We start from the raw sequence: 23002 nt of genomic DNA on the forward strand, positions 1-23002 counted from the left end.
TTGGTTCCGCTTTTGGTGGTTTACTACTTTCTACTCATAATTAGTACTACTGTGGTAGACTACGAAGAAAAGGAAATAGAAGTAGGTCTACTCTGTAGGTCTGTTTAATCTGCAAACAATTATATTTACCAAAGCCATGATGATTATACCATTAACATCCTAGCCGTCATAACACGACATGCTGAGACACAGCCCCACGCACGTCTACATGAACATGTGAATACATCCATACAAACAATAAGTCAATAAGTCAGTCAAGTCGGTCACTCATCCAACTGCCCCAATGGCGTTCGAATCCCATTACTAGACAACTTCCTCCCAAGATTCATTTCCGATGAGATCGCTCATAGGTTCATTTCGGATCCTGCCACTTATGCCCAAAGCCAATCTAGTCAATTAATGCAATAGAGAGAATGTAAGCAGAAACGTTAAGTCAAGTCGAATGAATGAATGGCTGCACTTCATCACGCAATGTTGTCGAGCTTGCCCTCGGCTTTGGCTTCTCTGACTTGTTCAAAAACCTACAAAAATTAGCATGATGTCTGAACACCTTGGAGAATTTATGTGACTCACCTTGAGCATTTTGTTTCTGGCACCAAGAGCATTGACGCCGCGGTCTTCCAGCGCCTTGTCGTTCAATTCGACCAGCTCCGTCCATTTCAAGTCCTTCAGGTTTTCCGTGTACTTGTGCAGCCGCAGCGATCTCAGCCAGCTGGGAATGTCCTTCAAGAGGTTAGGGTCCGTGGGGTCCTCCGGCGGCTTCGAGCTACCGCGACGACCACGCGGGGACCGGCCGCGAGCCACTTCCGAGTGGTCTGAGAGGTAGCCCTCAGGACCTCCCAGGCCAAACTGCCCGATACCAAGTGCACCCAGGCCGTTACCCATGAGCGGGTTGTTCGGGTCATATGCTGCCAAGAAGCCGTTGTTCTGCGGCGAAGTGAAGCCCATCGGACCAAGTCCGCCAGCACCCTGCATGGCGATTCCAGGCGAAGTCGGGCGGGAGCGACGACCCGCCATCGCAGCCTGTTGCTGTGCCTGCAAAGCCGCCAGCTGCTGAGTGTTCAACAGCTGTCCGGCAACAAGGTGACTGTGGCCCGGGAGGCCCGGGCTGGCCAGGCCACCCTGAGACATGGCGTGGCTATTGGCCGAGTTCTTACCCTGGCCATCGTTGGAGCGAGCCCGACGGTACTTGCGAGCATCATCAAGTGCAATGCGGTTGTTGACGGTCGACAGTGCGGCCAGCTTCATCGCAGTCGCGTTGGCCACCATATCGGCCTGCGAATTCTGCTGGGGCTGCTGCGGCTGCTGGCCAAAGGTCGCCGTCATGGGGGTGTTGGTCATGGAGGCCCAGCTGGCATTTCCAACATTGTACGGCGAGAGCAAAGGAGCATCAATCTCGGGGGCAGGAATCGTGGCGGTTTGGGTAGGGAGCGGAGAGCGCAGGCTCGAAGGAGTCTGGCTGAATTGGCCCATGGGCTGATGACCGGACGAAGACTTGGGACGGGCGATAGGGGGTTGCGGCTCAGATCCGCGCTGGGCCCAGGGTGAAACCGGAGGCTGGCCCAAGGTGTCGTTGCTGTTGTCTGGGGCCGAAATGGTGGGTGCCACAAAGGAAGTCCGATCGAAAACAGCGCTGTTCCGGTTCGAGGGAGGAGCATTGCCCGTTTGCTGGGTGAACTCGGCCTTCTTCTTTGCAATTGCCGCAGCAGCATCGGGGAACATGGCATTGATGGTGGACGAGTCGAGTCCGGAGTTGCGCTTAGCACCCGGGGACGGCGGGGGGCGACCGAGGGAGCTCCGGGAGCTGTCCACATTCAACTTGGACATGGCATCGTTCAAGCGGTTAGACATGGCATCTGGCAAAATATTATTGTTAATACCTGTCACGCTTGCCTGGTTTGATATGCAACTTACCCTTCTCGCCAAAGTTGGCCGGAGACAACAGTCCCGACATGGGATGGCTCTTGGCCATCTGCTGCAAGACCTGAATGAAGAAACGAATCTGCACCTGAGTGGTCTGCTGCAACAGAGCGTAAAGGGCAGCAGTCCTCTCCGCCTCGCTGAGAACCCGGAACCACTGCTCGATGGCGCTAAGCTCATCCTTGAAATCCTGGTCCAGCGTGGCAGCGGCCATTTCTTCCAATGTAGTCTCGTACTGATCAATATCCGCGAGCCACTGCTGAGCCGCACGGTCCAACGGATCCTCCGCGTTGTTCGACGCCTGCGACTGCTGATTGAAGTAGACTTCCGAGGAAGGACGGATGCTGCGGGATGACAGAGGAGATGGGAAGCCCGACATATCGGCCGATGCACGAAGCTGGTGCGATCCTAGATTCCGAGACGACGATGGAGGACGAAGACTGGACTTGGAGGCTTCAGGCGTGCTGTTGCGGTTGCCGATGATATGGCTGGCCATAAGTAGAGATTGAATGAGGGTAGTATTCTGGAACAAGGAGGGTCAAAGGAAAGTCTCGGAATGGGACTTTCTTTTCTCGAATGTCTTTCCTCTTTTAAGTCGGTCTCCCTTTATGCGAGGCCCGGATGGAAAATAAATACAAAAAGAGAAGAATTACTGCAAAACACCTGCAGCACCTGCTGAGTTTGCGTGTCGTGAGGGTTGGTCGGAACAGGAGGTCTTTCTTATTTTGGTCGCAGGCTGGGAGATAGCGAATCACCCAAGAGGCAAAGGATCAAAAGCGAGAAATCTCTCTAAGGACGGAGACACTTTTTTTTCGGTTGGAAGAGGTGAGAAACCCAACTGTGTTGGTTCTGGACAATGACGTTTGGGGCACAGACCAGTCCAGTGGCTGCACTGCCCGATTCGGATTCTAGGATGAGGAATCAAGCGAATCGCAAGAGCATCAAAGGAGGTGTTTTGATCAATCGATTGGAGAGAGAACGAGAAAAGACAGATGGCCGGAAGAAAATCCTCGGTGGATGGCGAGAGAAACGCGGCGACTTCCCGGGTGGAATTAGTGTAGGGGAAGTGTGGGTTGCGCTTTTTTTGACTTTTCTTTTTCTTTTTTTTCTTCTTTTTTAACGAAAGGATGTCAGGGTTATCTGCAATAGTGTGTCAAACACAGCAAGCAAGATACCTAGAGCATCAAATAAAAAGGAAAGTGAAAAGAAAAAAAAAAGGGGGGGGAAGCGAAGAAGCAGAAACCTGATGGCGAGGGAGGTGAGGGAAGATGGGGGGGAAGAGAGAGAGAGAGTAAGTAGATGGGGGGAAGAGAAGGAAGAGGGAGAGAGACCGAGACAGAGGGAGACGAAGAAAGGCGGAAAAGACGATGGAGAGAAGCAACAGAACAAGTCAAGAACGAAAGAAACAAGAAGCGAAACGAAAAAACGACACTTTGCCGTGGCGGGCGTAAGAAAAAGTCACCGGATTGGCTGGTTTGGGTTATGTTTGGCTTGATTTGTTCTCCGCCGAACCTCTTCTTCTTTACTTGCTTCTTCTTCTTCAGCTCAGATACTCTAGAACATCATTCATCTACATTCTATATCTTTTGTAACATTGACTATATCGACAATCCCATCGATCAAGATCTGACCATATCTTCTCCTTTCATCTGACCTATCTGACTTCTATATCCCACTGCCTCCGACGCGTCCCAGTCGGCCGGTCTGGCCGGTTTTCTGCATCGGCAAGTTTAGTCTGGGATTGGCGGCGCTTACATGTTGCTATGAATAAACCCTCCCTCCAGGTCCGTGATCCGGCCTTCCTTTATCGCTCCGCCTTACCCTTTGTCTTGTGCGCATCCCTACGGTTCTCGAATGATTCTAAAGTACCTTCTCTAGACGCTATTGCAACGCCATCCAACCGTGTTTTCGGATACAAGCCCCAATTGCTTGTCTGTTTGCTGTGGCTCCACCACAACCCAATGATGATCGCTTCTTTGTCGCATAGTCTTGCGCAACACTCCCCGATATCCTTGAGACGACTGAGACGACACCTCGGCTAGTCTGTCTGCTTACTTGGTGATCTGCTCCTCAAGGGAGGTCTGTGTTTAGTTTCCAGCCAGTCTTTGCATTCTAGGGGCCAGTGGCCGGGCAAAGTCTTGCTACACAAAGTCCGTATTAGTAAAGTCACCTGAATACTTGTATCCCAAAATGGATTACCCGGACGACCATCACCCACATCACCAACCTCCCTCGCAGGAGTACGTCTATCCCGATATTGATGAGACGATACATTACCCATGGCAGGGAAATCAGCCAACCACGCAAGGAGAGGCCTCCATTCACTCCGTTCTGGATCCGCGCCTGTATAAGGACCTTTTTACAGGTAACGCCTCGCAGGCTCAAGATGAGGCTTCCTTTGATGAGGATGCAGAGGCGTATCATGATGCGGACGACTCGGACGAGTCCCTCTATACGTTGTCTTCAGAGGAGAGCTCAAGGTTAGTATCACGACTTCATGCGAGTGTTCTCAAGTTTTCTGTCTGTTGCTGACCGCACACAGCGAGGAAGAATTCTCTAACCAGGCTGATGAAGACGACGAAGCCTACGGTCGGAGACGTCGCAGGGGCACAGGCCCCTTCTCTGGTCGGTACGGTGCGCGCGGTGGAAAGGGCATTAGGAGGGGACCGCGCAAACCACTAGAACCGAGCCCCGAGTTCAAGATCTTGCATTCGGAGGCAACCTCTGCCTTCATCGATGGTGACTATGACCGTGCCATTGATCTAACAAAGCGTGCCATTCAGGTTAACCCCGAGATGTTCGCGGCACATTCGCTCTTGTCCGAAATCTTCTTGGCCCAAGGCGAGAAAGACAAAGCATTGACCGCGTTGTTCAGCGGCGCTCACACGCGGCCCAAAGATCCTACAGTATGGGCTAAAGTAGCAAGAATGATCCTCGAACGCGCCGGGGAGGAACGTCAAGGTGCACTGAATGACGTTATCTACTGCTATAGCCGTATCATTGAGCTAGATCCGAAGAATTACAATGCTCGATTCCAGCGAGCAGCGATCTACAGAGAATTGGGCTACAATGGACGAGCAGCGACAGAGTATGAGCGCATCTTGAAAGAAGTCCCACACAACGCTAGGGCGCTTCGCCACCTGGCAGAAACCTACATCGACCTCAACGATGTCCAGAAAGCCGTGGATCAGTGGCGGGTGAGCGTGAAATACTTCACGTCTCTAGAACCGGAAGATGCTCCCGAATTTTCTTGGTCCGATGTCAACATCTACGCCGAACTGTACAGCTATCTGGGCCGGCCGTTTGAGGGCCTCAAGGCCCTCAAGTCTGTCTCGAGATGGCTTCTAGGCCGGAAGGATGATACGATGTGGGAGGATTTTCATGAAGACGACCGGGAATGGGATGCGGATGATTCTCCTCGACGCATCAAGGCTGATGGATACGAACCTCGAAGGTGGCCTCGAGATTCGTACGGTCTCGGTCTACCCCTGGAGTTGCGGATCAAGCTGGCACTCTTTCGGCTGAGGATGGGTTATGAGCACAAGAACGAGGCTCTGGTAAGTGCTTTAGTATACGAATAGTAGCCGGCCTATTTTCTGACACAGAAACTACAGCATCACCTCGAGTGGTTGAATCCGGAGGATACGTCCGAACATGCTCGGTTGTACGATTATGGCGACCTTTTCCGAGAGGCCGCTGATGCGCTCAAAGACGTTGGGCTTTTCGAAGAGGCACTGCGGTTCTACATGCCCCTCCAACAAACAAACGAGTACGCAGATGTTGGCTTCTTCATGGCAATGGGAGAATGTTGCAGTGTATTGGGCAAGCTCGAAGACGCCGAGAACTGCTTTCTTACGGTTGCGGAGCACGATGCACGGCACGTGGAATCCCGCGTGCAGCTGGCAAAGCTTTATGAGGGCATTGGCATGTCGGAAGAGGCTCTGAAATACGTCAATGAAGCGGTTCTGCTAGGAAGGCAGGAGAGCCGTAGTAACCGCCGGCGCAAGGACACAAGGCTGGAACAGCTGGCGGTGGAGTTCAAGGCAGCTGATGCGGCTCGTGAAGACGCTGCCTTGAGGTCAATCGCGCCTCAGCCCCCAAGCGCTGACCTGCCGGCTGCTCTGACTACTACTACTACCTCAGCTGCAAAGGATACGGAGATAAATGAAGAACAAAGGATAGCAAATGTGCAATATCTCTATGACAAGTTAATGCAGCTGCTTCCGCAAGCGAAAGAAGGCAACGCAGAAGCCACGGAGGACTGGCTGGATATAGCAGACGCTTTGCTGCGTGAATTTCGGTCAAATCGAGTATTCTATCCCATTCAACGCAACATAACCTTCTTGGGATATTCGCGCGAAGCACAGAGAAAGGCGGGGAGACACAAGGGCCGCAACTTCATCGATGAGATGCAAGAAATGGCTGGGCGTCTCCAGGAGTCTTTAGGTGATTCATACCCTTTTGTGTCATTGGAGCATAGCTGACTCTTATCCAGGGAGTATTCCTGACGAGCCACTTCAAGGGGCTATACCAACTGACTACTATGGGATCAGCTTCAATGAATGGCTCGACCTTTTCTTGCAGTATGCCCTCACTGTAGCGACGCAAGGAGAATCCGACGAAGCGTACGACACGCTCGCAGCCGCTGCGGATGCCAGCGTCTGGTATCACTCCAAAGCCGACACCCGCATGATTCATGTTTGCTGGTTCAGTGAGTCTCCTTTGCCGTATCGTATTCTGCATGAGATACTGACCTTCCCAGCTTGTGCGCTTCGGATGCAGGATGAAGAGACGCTTGCAAATGAAGCACGATGGTTTATCAAGGAATATCAATTCGTGACTGACACTTATCGCTTGTTTGCCATGTTGAGCCGGCTCGTCGGTGATCCTCACCGGTCTTTGTTCCACTCGTCACCAAACATGAAGTTCATGCTGCGCCAGATCAAGGCCATGGACTTTACTGTACCGGACGAGGTTACAGGAGAACGACCAAATCGGTTCGTGCGCGAGTCAGCTTACAAGGAACGCGCATCCTTGTCTACGCGGGACGAGACGACTGGTGAAGCCATCCCGGCAGATGAAATGGACGTTGCCCTCCTTGTGCTATACGGCCACATCCTTTACTCGGGAAACAGTTTCTACCCAGCCCTGAATTACTTATTCCGTGCCTATGCACTGGACGATCAGAACCCAGCCGTCCTGCTCTCCATCGCCCTCTGCTACATCCATCACTCACTCAAGCGCCAGTCCGAAAACCGACACTACCTCATCATGCAGGGGCTGTCGTTCATGCAGGAGTATCGACGCGTCCGTGAACGACCGGGAAGTCTCCTATCGGAACGGCAAGAAATGGAATTCAACTTTGCTCGCGTCTGGCATAGCTTAGGGATAGCCCATCTAGCAATAGAAGGCTACCAGCTCGTGCTAGATCTCGGCGCACAGATCCAAGCGCAATCCCAACAAACGATCCCGCACCCGAAAGATGGCAGCGATGTCGTCATGGGCGATACAGGGCTAGAAGCGCAAGCCCCTTTCGTAGAGGACTTTTCGCGCGAAGCGGCGGTGGCGCTGCAGATTATCTATGCCCTGAACGGCGATTATCAATCAGCCCAGAAGGTCACGGCCAAATGGCTGGTGATTTAGTCAAGAGAATTCTAGTGGCGAACCATCGATCCCCGGAGGTCACCTGTACCATGTACCCATACTTAGTGACTGTACATAACGACTTAACTAATTGTTTAGTTCAACCACTAATGCCGCGAAGCAATTAGGGATGGATGGGTGGATGTTCTGCTAATGCACACTCACGGACGCGGATAGAGTACCTAGGACTCAGACCTCCATCAGCATATGCACGTACTTTGTCCATCCTTAGCTACTTCTAGCTACTTACAAAGAAAGTATACCGCATGACCTGCATGCAAGTAGGTAGGAATTATGTATCTGTGCAAATGACCATCTCTTACCCTGTCAAGTCCCAGCCTAGTACGTAGTACTTACTTCCCCGCTTCCTGTCATATCATGTGGCAACTATCCACCTTCTTACTTGGCAGCTAGCTACGTAGCTATTTTACCGTGATTGCGGTAATGATCATCACATATGCAGCACATGCACCATGACATAAGAGGCGAACATGACAGGCAGGGGGCACAAGCAGCAGGGGGGGTGGGGGGCGCCACCCCATACACATGATTGCATAGTATGTATGTGTGTACCTTATGCAGAGTAACATCATCGTCGGCAGCAGACATGGGGTTTGTGTTTGTTTGTGTGTTGATGTCTGCGTGGCGAATTCTGGCGCAAACAGCCAGCTGGTTTTATCGAGTAGTAAGTTACCAGTACATGATTTCGTGTGAATAGGAAGAAAAGTTTTGTTGTTACGCTTAGTATGTCTGAAATACACTACCTCGTGTATCTAGTAATACTGCGATACTGTTTTGAGAGTACATAATCACTAGGTGGGCATGGTTAGTATCATATAGTCCTAAGATAGATTGGATTGGCATTGGCGCGATGTAGTGTAACCAAAGTAGTGGATTCAGATGCGTGGTTTTCCCGGGGTAATGGTGGTGGTGGAGGAGGAGGAGGAGGAGGAGGAAGTCAGTGATACGATAGTAAATTCTATCTACGAGCCAATTTTGTTATACGGAGCACTTTGGGCACCTTAGAAAGATGGATGATAATGATAGTTGTATCCTCTCGCGTTACAACTTGTTCATCTAGCGTATACAGTCTGGTGTGGTATATAACACTCTGTCTATACTTTTTATAGCAGTAGTGTTCTCCTCTTTGGCTTTACATCCGAAGAATGCCAGAATCAAAGCAACGCCAATCTATATACCGTTCACTCTTTGATAACAGCATGCTCAGCACTAAGCTACGTCTCCAGACCTGGCTCCTTGAATCTACTAAATCAAGCACGGAAATAACTCCATCACAGCACTGATAGTGGTTGGTACTAAGTTATTCAATGGTATATAGTAATACTATTCCATATTGCAGACCTCCATAAGATTGTCGAGTCAGTCGCTTCATTTCTTCCTACCTGATACTAGTATGACTTGATCCTCCCGCTGCGTGTAAAACTACAAAAGATACACTACTTAAATACCAGTAGAAATATACAATCAATCCATTCATAGAACCGGAGGACAATACTTTGCCAATCAGGGTTTAGTCCGCCAGACCCAGTCATTTCGAACTGAACGGTGATATACCTAGTAGTAGTAGTAGTACTTCGGTTCTACCAGTAGTCCCTCAGTGATCATCCCAGACCTCCTTGAATAACCCAGCCACTTGCTCCTGCTATGACGGAGTTCCCTTTTTTTTTTTTTTTTCTGTCCCCCTGAGTGATGATGAATATCGACGCAACCCCAGCTGATAAAAAAGGGACCCAAAGCGCAACAATCAGACGCAGAGTTAGAGACTAAAGCATCTTCACCAGGCTATGAAGAGCCGGCCTTAATCCTTTTTTTTTTTTTTTTGCCGCGGGATCTTGCCAACGGCCTGATGCGAGCCTACTGGGATAAAAGCTACTTCCTATACTCCGTTATCAACAGGGATAACATTAAGGTGATGTACCTGAAATGTCCCTCTAGACCGTTCATATCGAAGATATTGAGAGCAAGATCGCATATATACTTTAGAGATTGATGGCAAACTGCAGGCACGCAACCCACTCTGCCCAAGCATGCTGTGTTACTGCATGCGCGGTGCTACCTTGGCTGCAGTTGCAGATGGTTGCACAGACAAATTTTAACCTATCTGAAGTAATGCTGGGGTAATGTGCACGTACTCAGCAGCGACTGTAATAAAGATAACAGAGTTGGCAACAATGCCACGATTCTCCCCACCGGCCGGCCAGCAGGATCTTGCCGGCTACGACTGGGATGTACGGTGGACTATGCCAGGCCCTCTTGGTTCTAAAATATGGCCTTTTTGGACTCCAATCTCTTTTCGTTTGCGTCTGATGATTGATAAATAAATATGTTGTCGACGCTGTTTGAGGCGGGGGTTTGGATCGGGTGAGGTTAGTTGGTGTATACTATATGGAAGTCATGATTGTATCGGGACCTGAAAAAAAAATGCTTAGTTCTGAGATGGGGGAAATAGTTGTCTCTACGAAAGCGGGGGTGTACATTACCACTGACATAGTATATTGAGTGATCGAGTCGGACATGAGTTAGTCCACTTAATTCACAACAATTAGTCTCTCAATTTCCTGACACGCTTGGCATTACTATCATGATCAAACAAGCAGACGGAAATTGCAGCAGAACACTTCAGTTAATTCATATTTAGTACTACTAAGCAGTCTGTGCTCCTTGATACCTCTATTTGACATGCATGGGCAACTAAGAAAATGATATTACTGGCACCACCCCCTTCCATACCTGCTAGTAAGTGAAAGTAATGTATAGTAATAAAGTACAAGTAGTATCAAGATCTAATGCCTTCCTAGGAGGACCAAACTAAAAGGGATTAATACGCCAGAAGATGGATCAATAGCAAGCAAGCTAAAAAAGCGCATCAAAAAGGACCAAACCATACTAGGCCAGGCAGGCAGAGATAAGAAATATAAACTCTTATCCGGGCCTAAGCGCCTCATCATCGCCGTACATATCCACATCATCGAAGAAAACCGCCGACTGCCGCCTCACCTCCTCAAAGATACTACTCCCCGTGCTACCCCGACGGTGTTCCGGGACCCGCAGCAGCCGAGAAGACGAAGACGAAGAAGACGGCCGCGCAGCAGATTCGTTCGATGAATTCTCCGACAGCGATCCGTCCAGTAAATGCGTATCTTCTCCGCCGCCGCCCTCGCCGAATGTGATGTTAACGTTGTCCCCGCGTCGTTCGGGAAGGTTGTGGTCCAGGCGTTCGTTCAGGGGATCGGTGCGGGGGCTTGGATTATAGTGGTTATCCGGGTCGTTATTTTGGCGCCAGCGAGACGGCGCAGGAGAGATCGGTCTGCCGCCGGCGTGCGCGAATTTCTGTAGGCTTTTGACGACGGCGATTTCGATCTTTAGTCTGTTTTTGATAAATTGGAGTTTGGGGAATGCGCTTTGCTGGCCCACGCGGAGCATGCGGGCGAGGCGCTCCGGGTTGGGGTCCGAGAGAATGTGGTAGAAGTCCGAGGGGATGGTCTTGGGCCAGATGGTTACCGTGCCGCTGAACTTTTGCAGCCAGATCTCGCTCCAGTCTTGGCCCATGGGCCGCGGGAGGAGTTCAAGGTGCCGCAGGACTCGGAGCCATTTGTTCATGTCTAGTTTGATGTATTGTTCTATCGCGGAGCCGAGGAAGCCTCCGCGCCAGCCGCGGCCTTTGCGGTGCGTGACTGGTCGGCCTACTGTGCCTCGGGAGCTGAAGAAAAAGAGGTTGATGTGTGGGTTTACCTAGTCGAGAGGGGTGGTGTTAGTTCGATGTTCTCAGTGTTGGGTATAATAAAAGGGGTTCTCTACCTGTGAAACGATGGTGAAATTGACGTTGAAGTGGAGGTTTAACGCTTTGATAGGGATGTCGGTGCGCAAGCTGCCATCCTTCCATTTGTGGCCGAACGAGTACGGCGCCAGTGTCCCATCGCGTTTCTTCGTCGTCAAGACGACGGGGTTCAAGATACCAGGGACTGCAGCAGACGCGAGCACTGCGCTCCATATTACGCAATTAGGTGAAGTTAGGTAGTTGGCCAAGATTGTAGGCGAGTGAGGGTCAGATGGCACACAAGATACATTCAGAATGCGCCCTGTTCGCTCGTATGCCTCCCGAAATGTGGTTGAGCCCCTGCAGAACCAGCTACATTGTCGGGCCCAATCCAGAGTATCAAATCGCGCTCCTGTCCGCCACCATCGCCATACCCAAGTCGGGAAGCTCTCCTGGCATGCCCTAATGCGATGCGCTAGAGCAGGCACCAGCAGCTGCTTCAACTCCTCGTCGGTCCTGGTAGCAACCAGTGCAGCGACCAGCGCTCCTCCTGACGTGCCTGTGATTATTTCCGGCAGAACCCCATTATCCAGTAGCGCTCGCACTACTCCAAAGTGGTAATAAGCGAATGTAGCACCCCCAGACAGGCAAAGGGCGGTTCGTCCGAAGTTGGTGTCCAAATGCTTGAAATGCTGTAATTTCTCCTCGCTAGTGATGCCCTTCGAGTCTGCGACCAGTTGTATGCACGTATGCAGCTCATCAATGTATTCCTGTACCAAGTTTTTGGTACCGGAGTAAGCCTCACTGTAGAGTCGGGGATTCTCCACTCCAGCAAAGTTGTTCTTGACACACGCTTCCAGTAGCGTGCATAATTCTTCAGCTGCAGGCGACTGGCCTGAGCCGCGACGTTTCTCTCGCTTTTCACGTTCCACCTCCCGCCTCACCTTCTTCAGCTGTTTCACTAGGTTGCTTATTGTAAGATGATCGTAGTAGGCGTATTCGTCGATCTCCTTCCACCTCTGATTCCCCAGATGATCATCGAGGGCTCGTGCGGCTTTCTGCCAGTCGGGGTAATTGGTCTGCGCGTGTAATTGCCTTCTGAGGCTTTGTCTTCTGCCCCGCCATGTTACCCACTGCTCATACAGGAAAATGTAAACGCGGGTGAGTGTGTAGGCAAAGGCGAGGGCCGTGATCCAACCAAAGACGGTGAACAAAAAGGGCCACTTCAGAACTGTGTATAGCACACCTTCTCTGGTCTCATCCTTGGTCCGCCTAGGCTCTTTGCGGCGCCCACGTTCGCGCCTGACCCGTTGGTAGATGGGGCGCCAGTCGTTGAGGGCAACCAGCGGTGACGCGCCCTGGTCCGTCAAGGCAAGCTCGAATTGGCGCAAGTCATCGGGATGGATGAATTCTCGGTCGTAATCCGGTATCGTACTGGGATCGTAGGTGTCACCAGCTGCAGACTTTTCCGCCCCGTTCATGATTGATGATAATAATGCATGTTGGGTTAGAGGTCAGGATATGTGTGGTGGGGGGGGAGTAAAGATAATCCTTGTGACGAGAATCAGTGACGCGCACTGGACAAGACATCGACGTCAGAGAGAGTTGACTGACACCGCCTCAAGTCACTGGTGCCACTAATTACTTTGTTAGGCCTCGTGACGTCGAGTGGGTGTGGCTGGGTCTGTGGGGCTGGGCACTTTGACCAGGCTTACAAATGTGGACTAGCCTCAGGAATCAAGGATGAAATATACACTAGTCCTATCTGGGAGATAGTCATGGCGGAGAGTTCCCGACGGCATTCTCTCTAAGCAACCTCGTGGTTGCTTGCTTGCTTGCTTGCTTACTTGCTTGCTTGCTTCCAGCCTCACCGGTGGTCGAGACGAAGAGCCTGCATACTTCATTGGCGGCATACTATTGCCAGGGATGTAGGGTTCAGCGTTCTTTGCGCAAACATCCGTGACTGCAATAAGCAATATGGTAATGCTCGACCCGGTGAGGCCTAGAATTCGGCTGAAGCTGAACCATGCTGCGTAAGAAGCAATATCTGCTCCATCATATTGTTATGTCAGAAAGCATCGGCTTAGCTATACATCCACCGTATCTTCTGTAATGTGTACTCACACATGCACTTGGGACACGCAATCACCGAAGTGCCAGCACACCCTCTTTCCAGTACGCGTTTCTTGAAGTCTATCTATCTGTCTTGTTCGTCCGGGTGGCCCGTGTAGGATTGATAGATCGACATTGCAGACAAAGAAGCCTGCAAATCACTTCCCGAGTGACTATGATCATCGGATAGGTATAAACACCGGATTACGTGATAAGATGTCTGCCATGAGCACGCCCTGCCGCTGAAATCTGGGGAGCATTGGAATGTGTATCGCGCACGCACACGCTGGATGAACACGCGGGATCGGCAAGCAAAAACAGACTGTCGGCATGACTTGGGGGGTGAGATAGGCACAGGAAATTGCTCCTCACAACCTATCGCAGGACTACGATATAAACAGGTCACCGATGAGTGTGGCAGAGGTGGTCAGTAGAGTTGCGAAGCTGAGTCGCTCAGCTGCGCGCCCGTAGCTCCATGATAGGTTTCTGCCTGCCCACCAGCCGGAGAGAGTACCGTCGCCCCTCCCCTCCAAAAGCACAGTCCTACGTACATTAGCCGCCTGAATCTCAATATTGCCGCCCGTCTGGATGAGAATATCGGTGTGGCAAGCGGCACGAGGCATGGCTATAAGCATGGGTTCGATTGGAGTGCTATTCGCAGAACAACCCTTGTCGGACTTTCTGATGCGATGGCGTTTGCAACTAGACATTGCGGGGTAAATTTACCGACTCTCCAAGTGTTCAACAACAATCGGAGACTTCTACCGGGTGGTCTGTGAGAATGCTGGGGTTGGTCAAAGGGGACAGCGCGCGTCGTGGTAGATAATTGGTTATCACCACCAACTATGACTGATACGGAGGCTGGAGGAATCCAGTTAAACGAATGATTTGCAGATACTGCGGATTATACTGGTTGGCGCTACGGACTAAACCTTCCTAGTCGTAAATACCTTTAGTACCCCGCCAATGTTGTAGACTCATAGGGTTTAGCCAGCACTGGAAGGTTCTTCTTGCATGTTGCTGATCTGGTGTCGTACTAGTGGTGGGTTTGGATGCTGAATTTAGCCAACTCGCTTTTAGTATCACATTCACTCATCCTCCGATCGCATCATGCCATGAGGACTAAACTCACCCACCTCCATAGGTAACTTGCTTTTGCCGTTCGATTGTTCTTGTTCCTTCTGTCCAGCAGACAGCATCAGGTTTGCTTCCACACCTTTTATACATCATGCATCTTGTTCACCACGAAACCGGAATTCTTCAGCTGAACAGGGCCACGCAGCAGACATAGATAACTGATGTTTCTAATGTTATTATTTTTCTCCCGTTGCGCGGTAGCCGCTTTTCCGCCCTGGACACTGGGATCCGGTTAACGTTGAACCTTAGCCACAACAAACTATCCCTCTAGCGAGTACCGTCCACGGTTCATGAACTAAGCCTCTGCCGTTTGTCTTCTATCTATCATTAACCTAGTTGATGCTTAGGTTTCCCGAAGTGGTGGGATGCATCAGGGTCAATCCTAATTTTCCACCATCATTCCATCACTGAACTCAACCACCAGCTGCGCCCGTGTTTCTTCCCACCTTTTCAACTAATGCATGAAGATCGCGCCTCGGTGTTTTTTACTTCCTTGGTCCCGTATGCACCATACATACAGGATGTAGTGCGGTACGTAAGTACGGAGAGTCCGCAGAGACGGAACAGACAGACAGCCCTGGTCACTATTCATTTCCCTGTCTGTCTCTCTTCCTCCCACAGCCTTGGCGTTCTCTCCCTGCAGTTGGTTAGTCACTAGTATAGTAGGACACAAAAGTTACCGGGGAAGGCAAATTTTTGCCAATGGACAGCGATGTCGGCTTTGATTGGCGACGACAATCGCGAACGACTGCTGATCATTCGAGCGGTTGACTGCAGTGGAGACCCGCCTTTCGAGTCGTCAAATCCCACTGGAGTGACCCCGTATCCACACTCGGTTTTCCACTCCCGGCCCGGGCTTTCTTGTGTTTTCGTTGCTACTCTACTATCACTCAATCAATGGTTGAAAGGAACGGTCTCCATCATTCAGACTAAACAATGACTCCATTCCTCCACCAGCGAGCGGGCAGATCAGATGTCATAAAGGTCATGTGCACTCCCCCATTGCTGAGATTCATTGGAGACCCGCAATAAACACCAAACCCGGGTCTCCATTCCAACCATCTACAGCACCAGTACACACTATTTGCCTCCCGAGGGGAAAAAAAACAACACCCCAGCCTAGCATTCCTACATCGGAGCCTGCTCGGATGTTTTGCCCTGTAACCAACGTTGTCGCCGACAGGGTTCAACCCCAGTATGTGAGACACCATTCAAGCAGGGATACGGGTAAACAAGGATGAGCCACTTCCAGTACTCCTCGCATGATAATCGATCAGGAAAAGAAAAAAAAAAGGGAACAAGACCTGGAACACCACTCCTAGCGTGCGTTTTCCCAGCGCATGGCAAATTGAAGAAGCATGCGGCCTTCGCCCACAACGCCGAGGAAAGAAAGTTTCTGATTGGCAATACCGCTCCTTTCATCTATAGGCGGCAGGATAAACAACGTCCGATCTAGGACGCACCTGGAGGTTTCCTTCCATGTAGGCATCTGTGTGTAATCCTGCTACTGCAATGATGGTGCCTTGTCATCTAAATCGATCGGGGGGCGAGACACCAGAAGCCAAGAGAATAAAAGGTCCCGACCCTCAACAGTAATTTGCGACGAAAGTAAGGAACGGAGGCGTCGCGAATGTATTATCATGAAACATGAACTCGCTACCGAAAGGTTCCTTTTTTCCAACCCCCCGCTGTCATGGAGATACGTACCAACTGGCGTTGTGTACTGGAAGGAATTGGAGAAATCTCTTCCACGGCACGGAAACCGTCTGCCAAATTTTTATGGCTATCAGTTTAAGGCAACGATCACGGACCATCTGGTCCACTACCATGGACGTCATCGAACAGAGTTCAAAGACCTACCCCTCGTCGCGATCGATATTGTCGGAGATCACAGGAACGTGGGCATTCTGTATGGATGCATAGACGAGGCCGGCAAATGATGAAACCCACCTAGATAGCAGAGGGGCAGGGTAACCATGGATCGAATGATGTTATTGCGAAGGAGGGATGGGAAGTGGGCACCGGAAGAAAGAATGTGGTGTGATGATGGACCATGGTCGGTAAGCGGTGTGACTGACAGCGGGAAGGGGGGAGGGATGGGAAGCAGTGAAATGGAACTGGAACTGGACCTGTAGGCGACACGACGGAGGTTTAGGTTTCGCAATCGAGATAACCACACAGTACATCATCGCTCCCAGCAGCTTTATGTACGCGTAGCGTTCCCGAAGCTCAGGAATGTGGGAGCATGATTCGCTGGGGGGAGAGGTTGGACTACGAAGAAGCAAGACGAGCGATCACTTCGCCATGGCCGATGACCGATGACCCGATCATCCAGTAGACGGTAATGGGTGGTGGTCAGTTGATCATAAAGATGAGACTGAGACCTCCACTTGAGCCTCTCAAGAATGTTAAAGGTCAGTGCGAGATATCTAACCCAGGTACTTAGGTTAATGAATACCAAACTAAAAAGTTAAGTGTCTAATCAATCGTCATAGTTAGTAGTCTTAGTGAAGGGAGTAACTAACCACGTAGATAGATAGACGACAGTTGCTCCATAAAATTGTTCTGCTGCCTCGGAAGAGAGAGACGTCTTTCCGAGTTTCAGGCAATGACCGATGGATGGATGGATGGGAGGAATGGATGGATGCAGGGCGAGTCTCCATCCGGACAAGGCGAGAAGTTTCCAAAAGTTGCGATGTGTCCGATTCCTCTTTTTAATTATCTCGAAGCCGCTACTGTATGGTCATTTCTGGTATATACGTATAGTCCCAGGTACGAACTTTTAGTAAGTATTAGTAGGTATCTAAAGCTGCCTCATCCCGGTCGGAATACTTTTAGTAACATCCTAGAAAGCCCCCTAGAAATGTCCGTGATGTTATTTTGGCTCTCGCCGGTGTCCTCCTGCTTCCATTTTGGCCCTCGAGGAAGTCGCTAAAAATCCATCCTCTAGAGCTTCTCGAGTAAAGCGTCATGCAGGTGCTGGAGAAACGCCTGTGATTTGTCGAAAAGGCAAGTACATGAATGTCCGCCAGGGCGCTATCAGCTGCACGTTTGGGGACCCACCGCCAATCACGGGGCGACTTGACATCGTCCGTCCAGTTACCGCCGGCACAGTTGCATCCGCCCAAGAGGCGGGTCCTCCTTCAAGCACCGCCCGGTTCAACCAAACACTGCGCTTCATTCCGTTTCTTACCCCCCTCCTTCCTCCATCCAGCATACACAACCAAACAAAAAAAAAACTTTTCACCCGACCTGCAGCATACTGGAGCCGGGCTTGCAGTGGCTTCGAAATGGTCAAGGGAAAAAAGAATTAAGAAAAGAAAAGAAAATAGTATAGCCTACTTACGTTTCCTAGTTACTTGGCAAAATTTGATCAACATGGTGTGTGCGTTCTACGCCCTCCAGATTGGCCCAGAAATCCTTCCGCCCTTCAAACGAAAAGTATGTGCGTACGGAGTTTTCCTTTCCTACTTAAACATTATTATTACTATTATTGTTGTAGTTGCATACTACTAGTCCTCCGTTACTGCATCAGCCAAGTCCAAGGGTCGGCGATCGGGATACCCGCTTCGAGGGATTCGGAAAGATTGCTCCACTCTTCGCCAGAGCCGAAGAATGGCACTCCTTGGTTGACCGTTGCAGTGATACTGTATGCTCCATCCTGAAACCGATGTTGACTGATATCAGTAAAAGTAACTTTTGGATATCCATTGGTACTGAGAGGGGAAGCGCGATAAGAACTACTCCTACTATGAGAAATGCCAAAATTTTGAGAGATCGCTTATCAATTCATCATGGCCTTGTCCAACTGAGTAATCCAGAGTACCCCGCTAGATAGAGTTTCCGGAGAAGGCTAACCAGTCATTTGAGGTATGGGTCCGTATTTATCAATTGTATCTGGGCGCTTTCAGTTCTTTCTTGATAGGACCCGGTAGACAAGGGAACGAAGCTGAGTTGACGAACAACTGGATTTAACAACGGACCCTTCCCGACGGTCGCCACCGACTGGTTCATGGATACCACGATGATTTGATGGATGTAAAAAAAGGGCTAAAACAACAATGCGGACAAAATTAAGGCGAATAGAAAGTCAAAAAGACCAAGTCGATTACATCTTTTTGTTTTTTACTTGACTTGACTATGGGGTGGTATTCCCGTACCCGCCGTGGTCTTAGCGTACCGTACGATACGTATGCAAGTACGCATGTACCTCTGGACGACGCCCGGTGCAGCGGCTCCCTGACCAAAGGGAGAGCAGGACAAGATAACAGGCGAAGATTTCTATATGATAATAAATTATATTAGTCCCAGTATCGCCAGCCCGTCCTTTTTTCGCCTCTTCCCTCTTTTCCCTCCGTCTCTACCAGAACTGACATATTTTTGCTCAAACCAACAAAACACCTGCACTTATCTCGAGACTGTCTCGCATCGTCTTGTGGTTTCTCTTTATTTCTCTTCTGACCGCGCTTCCCTCCCTCCCTCCCTCTTCTTCCCGACAGTAATTTCGAAGGCATACCTTGTCAGCCAACAACAATTACTACTTGACCCGGGCTTACCACACTTACCACACCCCCCTACGCCCCTCCCCCCCTCAGCTGATTGCTCCGGTGCTCATCCATACCCACTCCTCCCTCCCTCTCAATCCTCCACTACAAACCACCCCCCCGTCACGTATCGTCCACTAGTCGAAGGTCCGTGGTGCTTTGCATATTAGCTCCCCCGGTCCTTTTCTTTTTTCTATCCAGCCCATTCATCTTCTCCTTTTTCGGTGGTCACTCCTGCTTCAGCTCGCCTCTTCCTCCTCCCTCAGCTTCGTCCCGGTGACAGGCTTCTCTTCTCATCTGACATTGGAGACCGTCCCTTTCGTCTCCAACTCCCCCATCCCTCCCTCTTCCTCGTGTCTAGCATAGTTGTGGTGGGCGGCTTCGTGATTTTGTTCGACGCTTAGTTTATCGTTATTGTGCAACCCCCCTATATCTTCGAGGTACATCCCAGCCTTGTCTCCTTCCTCTTGACAATAGTTACGAGGCATAGCGCCTTGGGCTTAGCTATCTAATTTTGAGTTGTTGTTGTGAGTCACGGCTAACTCTTGCTCGCTCTCCTATCCTGCAGGTCGTCTTTTTCTTTCGCTTTTTGTCTTGCCAGCAAGATGTCGACTCTCGCCGTCCCTACTACGAGTACTTGAGCGTTCCTCTTCAGAGTCCGCCTAACCAGATAGAGTTTTGTTCTCGTTGGGCGAAGCAATTTCCGTAATGGAGAAGCTGAACACTGAAGATGGACAGCTCTTCATAAAAGTTCGTGCGCCCCCTCATACCCATTCATTTGGGCCCTTCTGTCTCGTTTCTAGTCTGCTACGCTTGCTTGTTTGCTAACTCTAACCTCTTCGTCTAGAATCTCGCTAGTTTTGTTCGTACACACGAAAAGGCCCTTGCAAATGCGCTGCAATTAAAGCGCCAACCAACCAAAAATGCGCAATCCTCCCATACCCAGTCGGGCTCGTCGAGCTCGGCTTCCTCCACTCTTGCAGCGGCCCTGTCCTTCGGGGCACTGAAATTCACCTCGCAGAATGTTAAACCTGCCAAACTTACCCTCACCCCCCATCACCTCTTTTACCTTTTGTCCCGCTTTGAAGAACTTTCTATTGCCGTTGGTCCCCTGAATGTTAGGCTGGAGAATATCCACACGGATGGATCGCAGTCCTATGTGTCATTCCTGAATAAGCCTCAGCGATCCAGGGGTGACCGGGACTCTATCCACTCCGTGTCCAGTGTCCGTAGCGTCATGTCTGGTATGAGTTCACTTTGGTCTTCATTTGGTTTGGTTTCCAAGGACTCGGCTTCCAAATCTGAGAAGGCCAAAGCAGCTCTAGAAGCGGATACCAAATACCTATACTCTGCCTTTACCAAGATCCCCTGCCTGCGTTTAGCCCCTGACCGCCGTGCCCGGTTGATCCGTGGTTACGAAGAATTCCCTTTTGACACCGCCGTTCCACTGCATTCCTTTAAGAATTTGAGCGCGTTAGAGATTATTGATATAGACTTTCGCTCGTTCTTCGGCTGGGATAGGCTGTCCGAGCAGTTGCGTACGCTGACAGTCAAGAGGGCTAATATCGAGGACCCAGCAGAATTGCTCACAGGCATTGTGCTGGATGACATTGACAAACGTCGGCGGCGTTCGTCAAAGCATCACCACTCACCGATGATGGGATGGAGTGGGAATGCAAACCCCCAGCCAGTCAACAAGTCGGAGCTGTCTGGGTCGCTCTCTGCTCCCGGGTCGCCGGTTGCTGATGCACCTTTTGGATCCAGCGCTAGCCCCCAAGCAGCTTCGATGATCAGGATGGCATCAGAGGGGTCCAAAGCTCGACCACGCACCGGAAGCATTTCCCCCACACGTCCCACCAGCTCGAAACACTCAACTTATCGTCATGGCCGTGGAACCGCCTCCCGAATAAGACGTACCGGCTCAGGTAGTTCCAACTCCAGCGAAACCTCGGGTCACCGCAGCGCAAGCTCTTCCAATCTACTCTCCGGTGTCTTGCCGGCACACAAGTGGCGGTTCTTGCGACACCTTGGCCTCCCCGACAACTCCTTGACCTCCATCACTGCCGCCGGCCTTGCCCCAGTGGCCAATACTCTACAATCGCTCGATCTATCGTCGAATCTTTTCACCGAAGTACCCGACAGTCTTGCGTCCCTGGTTGCCTTGAGAGCTTTGAACCTCTCTCATTGCATGATCGAATCCCTCCACTCCTTATCGCGGAACCCTCTTCCCGCCATAACCGCACTCAACCTCCGTGGGAACCGTCTCCGTTCTCTCGCGGGAATTGAGAGGCTGCTTTCGTTGGAACGGCTGGACCTCCGAGACAACAACCTTACGGATCCTACTGAGATTGCTAGACTCACCAATCTCCCTGAGATACGGGAGATTTGGGTTTCTGGCAACCCCTTTGTGAAAACACATCCGAACTACCGTGTTGTGATTTTCAACTTGTTCCGACGCACTCCGGGTTACTCCGAGGACATCATCATCGATGGGTCGGGACCAGGATACACCGAGCGAAAGCAACTGGTGGAGCGAGCTGCGGAACCCGAGGCTGCACCCGTCATACGATCTGCTGCGGCAGATCTTTCTACCGTGGTCAGCAAGCCCCTGCACACAGTCCCCCAGGAGCCTTCGCTGCCTTACGAGCAAATTGGACCAGTCGGACGAGTGGGCCAAAATGGAGTCGATGTTGGATCTACTCGTCGGAAGAAGGGTACACGGCGGAAGATTTCCGATCGCCCAAAAGATAAGCCTTCCGCTGATGTTAATCGTGATTCAGGTGCGGTGGTGCCTTCTATTCCTTCTGTTCAGCCTGTGCAATTACCTGTTGATCCGTTTGTCACGGCAACACCCGACCGTCAATGGAAATCTGATGGTGGATCTCAGGCCAGACCCGCAAGTCCCAAGATCCCGGAAAGGACTGAGATTGGACGCGACTCATCCGCTCTTCAGACCCAAGACCAGCAGCTTGGCCTCCAGCGTGCACTCCAGGGTAAAGACTGGAGTGTAGACGGAGATTTCTACAAACGGCAACTAGAGGCTCTCAGGCAAGAACTTGGAAATAGCTGGCTCAGGACGCTCGAGGAACACAGGTGGAAGGATGTGCAGACGGACATCAATGTGTCTTGTACTGCAGCTGATTATGCTGATCCCACGAGGATCCCAGTGGATCCCCTGACCAGGGTGAATCCCCAGGTCATCCTGAGTGGTGGCCATGCCCTAAATTGACTGTGCAGAAAGACGACAGTCGAAAGGGCCATTAAGTTAAAAAATAAGAAAAATCAATGGAAAAAAAGTTGAAAACAACGAAGAGAAAAATAGGAAAAGAAAAGTCAAGAGGACAAGGAGAGAGATCGAAGGAACAAGGGAGCAAAGATCATCTTGACCTCATCCATGGTCGTTCCTAAGTCTGGAATTTCGGTTTACACCTTTCACACCCCCAGAGAAAAGTTCGGTTTGGCTTCGAAAAACGCAGTTCTTCCACGATACCTTCCGGTTTTTAACTACACTCGACCTCATACACGCAAACCTTTTAACGACATGCTTACGGCAGCTGGTTGCTGAACTGCATCATTCACGGCGTTAGGTGATCTTTCAGAGCTTACGGCCCGGATGCGTGGAACACACGATTGATTCTTCTTTCCTCCTTCATCTTTCTCCTCCCTCTCCCACTCCTCTCTTGCTTCGCCGCGGCTATACACCACCTACGGCCCGCATCCGACCGTTCCCGGCTGGTCCATCTGATAGGATTACTTTTTGTTGTTATTTGTTCTAGACGGCTTGTACTGTATTTTGGGCAGGAGTGCTGGTGTCCCGGAGTTCAACTGGTGTCTTGATTTATATACGACGTGATGCTTTGCTTTTTCG

General features: G+C 50.7%; 8 protein-coding genes across 8 annotated transcripts; 5 read left to right on the forward strand and 3 right to left on the reverse strand.

The window, feature by feature from the left end:
* Nucleotides 1–98: 98 nt before the first annotated feature.
* Nucleotides 99–2416, reverse strand: BDQ94DRAFT_183663 (uncharacterized protein; the record flags this gene model as incomplete). Its single annotated transcript, XM_026774467.1, has 2 exons — nucleotides 99–1856; nucleotides 1915–2416. The coding sequence occupies 2 exons, from the start codon at nucleotides 2414–2416 to the stop codon at nucleotides 514–516; spliced, it is 1845 nt and encodes a 614-aa protein (XP_026621305.1). The 3' UTR covers nucleotides 99–513.
* A 714-nt stretch (nucleotides 2417–3130) lies between these two features.
* On the forward strand, nucleotides 3131–3889 carry BDQ94DRAFT_100240 (uncharacterized protein). Its single transcript, XM_026763329.1, has 2 exons — nucleotides 3131–3704; nucleotides 3799–3889. Exon 1 carries the CDS (start codon nucleotides 3220–3222, stop codon nucleotides 3571–3573), a length of 354 nt encoding a protein of 117 aa, XP_026621306.1. The 5' UTR covers nucleotides 3131–3219; the 3' UTR covers nucleotides 3574–3704; nucleotides 3799–3889.
* On the forward strand, nucleotides 3890–7684 carry BDQ94DRAFT_100241 (uncharacterized protein). The gene is made up of 5 exons (XM_026763330.1): nucleotides 3890–4400; nucleotides 4463–5477; nucleotides 5535–6366; nucleotides 6416–6631; nucleotides 6683–7684. Exons 1-5 carry the CDS (start codon nucleotides 4111–4113, stop codon nucleotides 7561–7563), a joined length of 3234 nt encoding a protein of 1077 aa, XP_026621307.1. The 5' UTR covers nucleotides 3890–4110; the 3' UTR covers nucleotides 7564–7684.
* A 2507-nt stretch (nucleotides 7685–10191) lies between these two features.
* Nucleotides 10192–13120, reverse strand: BDQ94DRAFT_152464 (patatin-like phospholipase domain-containing protein). Its single transcript, XM_026767976.1, has 3 exons — nucleotides 13057–13120; nucleotides 11383–12978; nucleotides 10192–11316 (listed from the first exon to the last, which is right to left on the reverse strand). The coding sequence occupies exons 2-3, from the start codon at nucleotides 12820–12822 to the stop codon at nucleotides 10507–10509; spliced, it is 2250 nt and encodes a 749-aa protein (XP_026621308.1). The 5' UTR covers nucleotides 12823–12978; nucleotides 13057–13120; the 3' UTR covers nucleotides 10192–10506.
* A 2254-nt stretch (nucleotides 13121–15374) lies between these two features.
* BDQ94DRAFT_152467 (uncharacterized protein) lies at nucleotides 15375–16749 on the reverse strand. The gene is made up of 2 exons (XM_026767977.1): nucleotides 16451–16749; nucleotides 15375–16356 (listed from the first exon to the last, which is right to left on the reverse strand). Exon 2 carries the CDS (start codon nucleotides 16010–16012, stop codon nucleotides 15719–15721), a length of 294 nt encoding a protein of 97 aa, XP_026621309.1. The 5' UTR covers nucleotides 16013–16356; nucleotides 16451–16749; the 3' UTR covers nucleotides 15375–15718.
* On the forward strand, nucleotides 16122–16662 carry BDQ94DRAFT_100338 (uncharacterized protein). Its single transcript, XM_026763331.1, has one exon. It carries the CDS (start codon nucleotides 16231–16233, stop codon nucleotides 16528–16530), a length of 300 nt encoding a protein of 99 aa, XP_026621310.1. The 5' UTR covers nucleotides 16122–16230; the 3' UTR covers nucleotides 16531–16662.
* A 449-nt stretch (nucleotides 16750–17198) lies between the features above and the next one.
* BDQ94DRAFT_162981 (uncharacterized protein) lies at nucleotides 17199–18327 on the forward strand (the record flags this gene model as incomplete). Its single annotated transcript, XM_026769645.1, has 5 exons — nucleotides 17199–17362; nucleotides 17541–17725; nucleotides 17805–18031; nucleotides 18093–18282; nucleotides 18314–18327. The coding sequence occupies 5 exons, from the start codon at nucleotides 17199–17201 to the stop codon at nucleotides 18325–18327; spliced, it is 780 nt and encodes a 259-aa protein (XP_026621311.1).
* A 1515-nt stretch (nucleotides 18328–19842) lies between these two features.
* BDQ94DRAFT_162982 (leucine-rich repeat domain-containing protein) lies at nucleotides 19843–22363 on the forward strand (the record flags this gene model as incomplete). Its single annotated transcript, XM_026769646.1, has 2 exons — nucleotides 19843–19884; nucleotides 19982–22363. The coding sequence occupies 2 exons, from the start codon at nucleotides 19843–19845 to the stop codon at nucleotides 22361–22363; spliced, it is 2424 nt and encodes an 807-aa protein (XP_026621312.1).
* Nucleotides 22364–23002: the final 639 nt, after the last annotated feature.

Source organism: Aspergillus welwitschiae (genome assembly GCF_003344945.1).
Source record: "Aspergillus welwitschiae strain CBS 139.54b unplaced genomic scaffold BDQ94scaffold_47, whole genome shotgun sequence".
NCBI lineage: Eukaryota > Fungi > Ascomycota > Eurotiomycetes > Eurotiales > Aspergillaceae > Aspergillus > Aspergillus welwitschiae.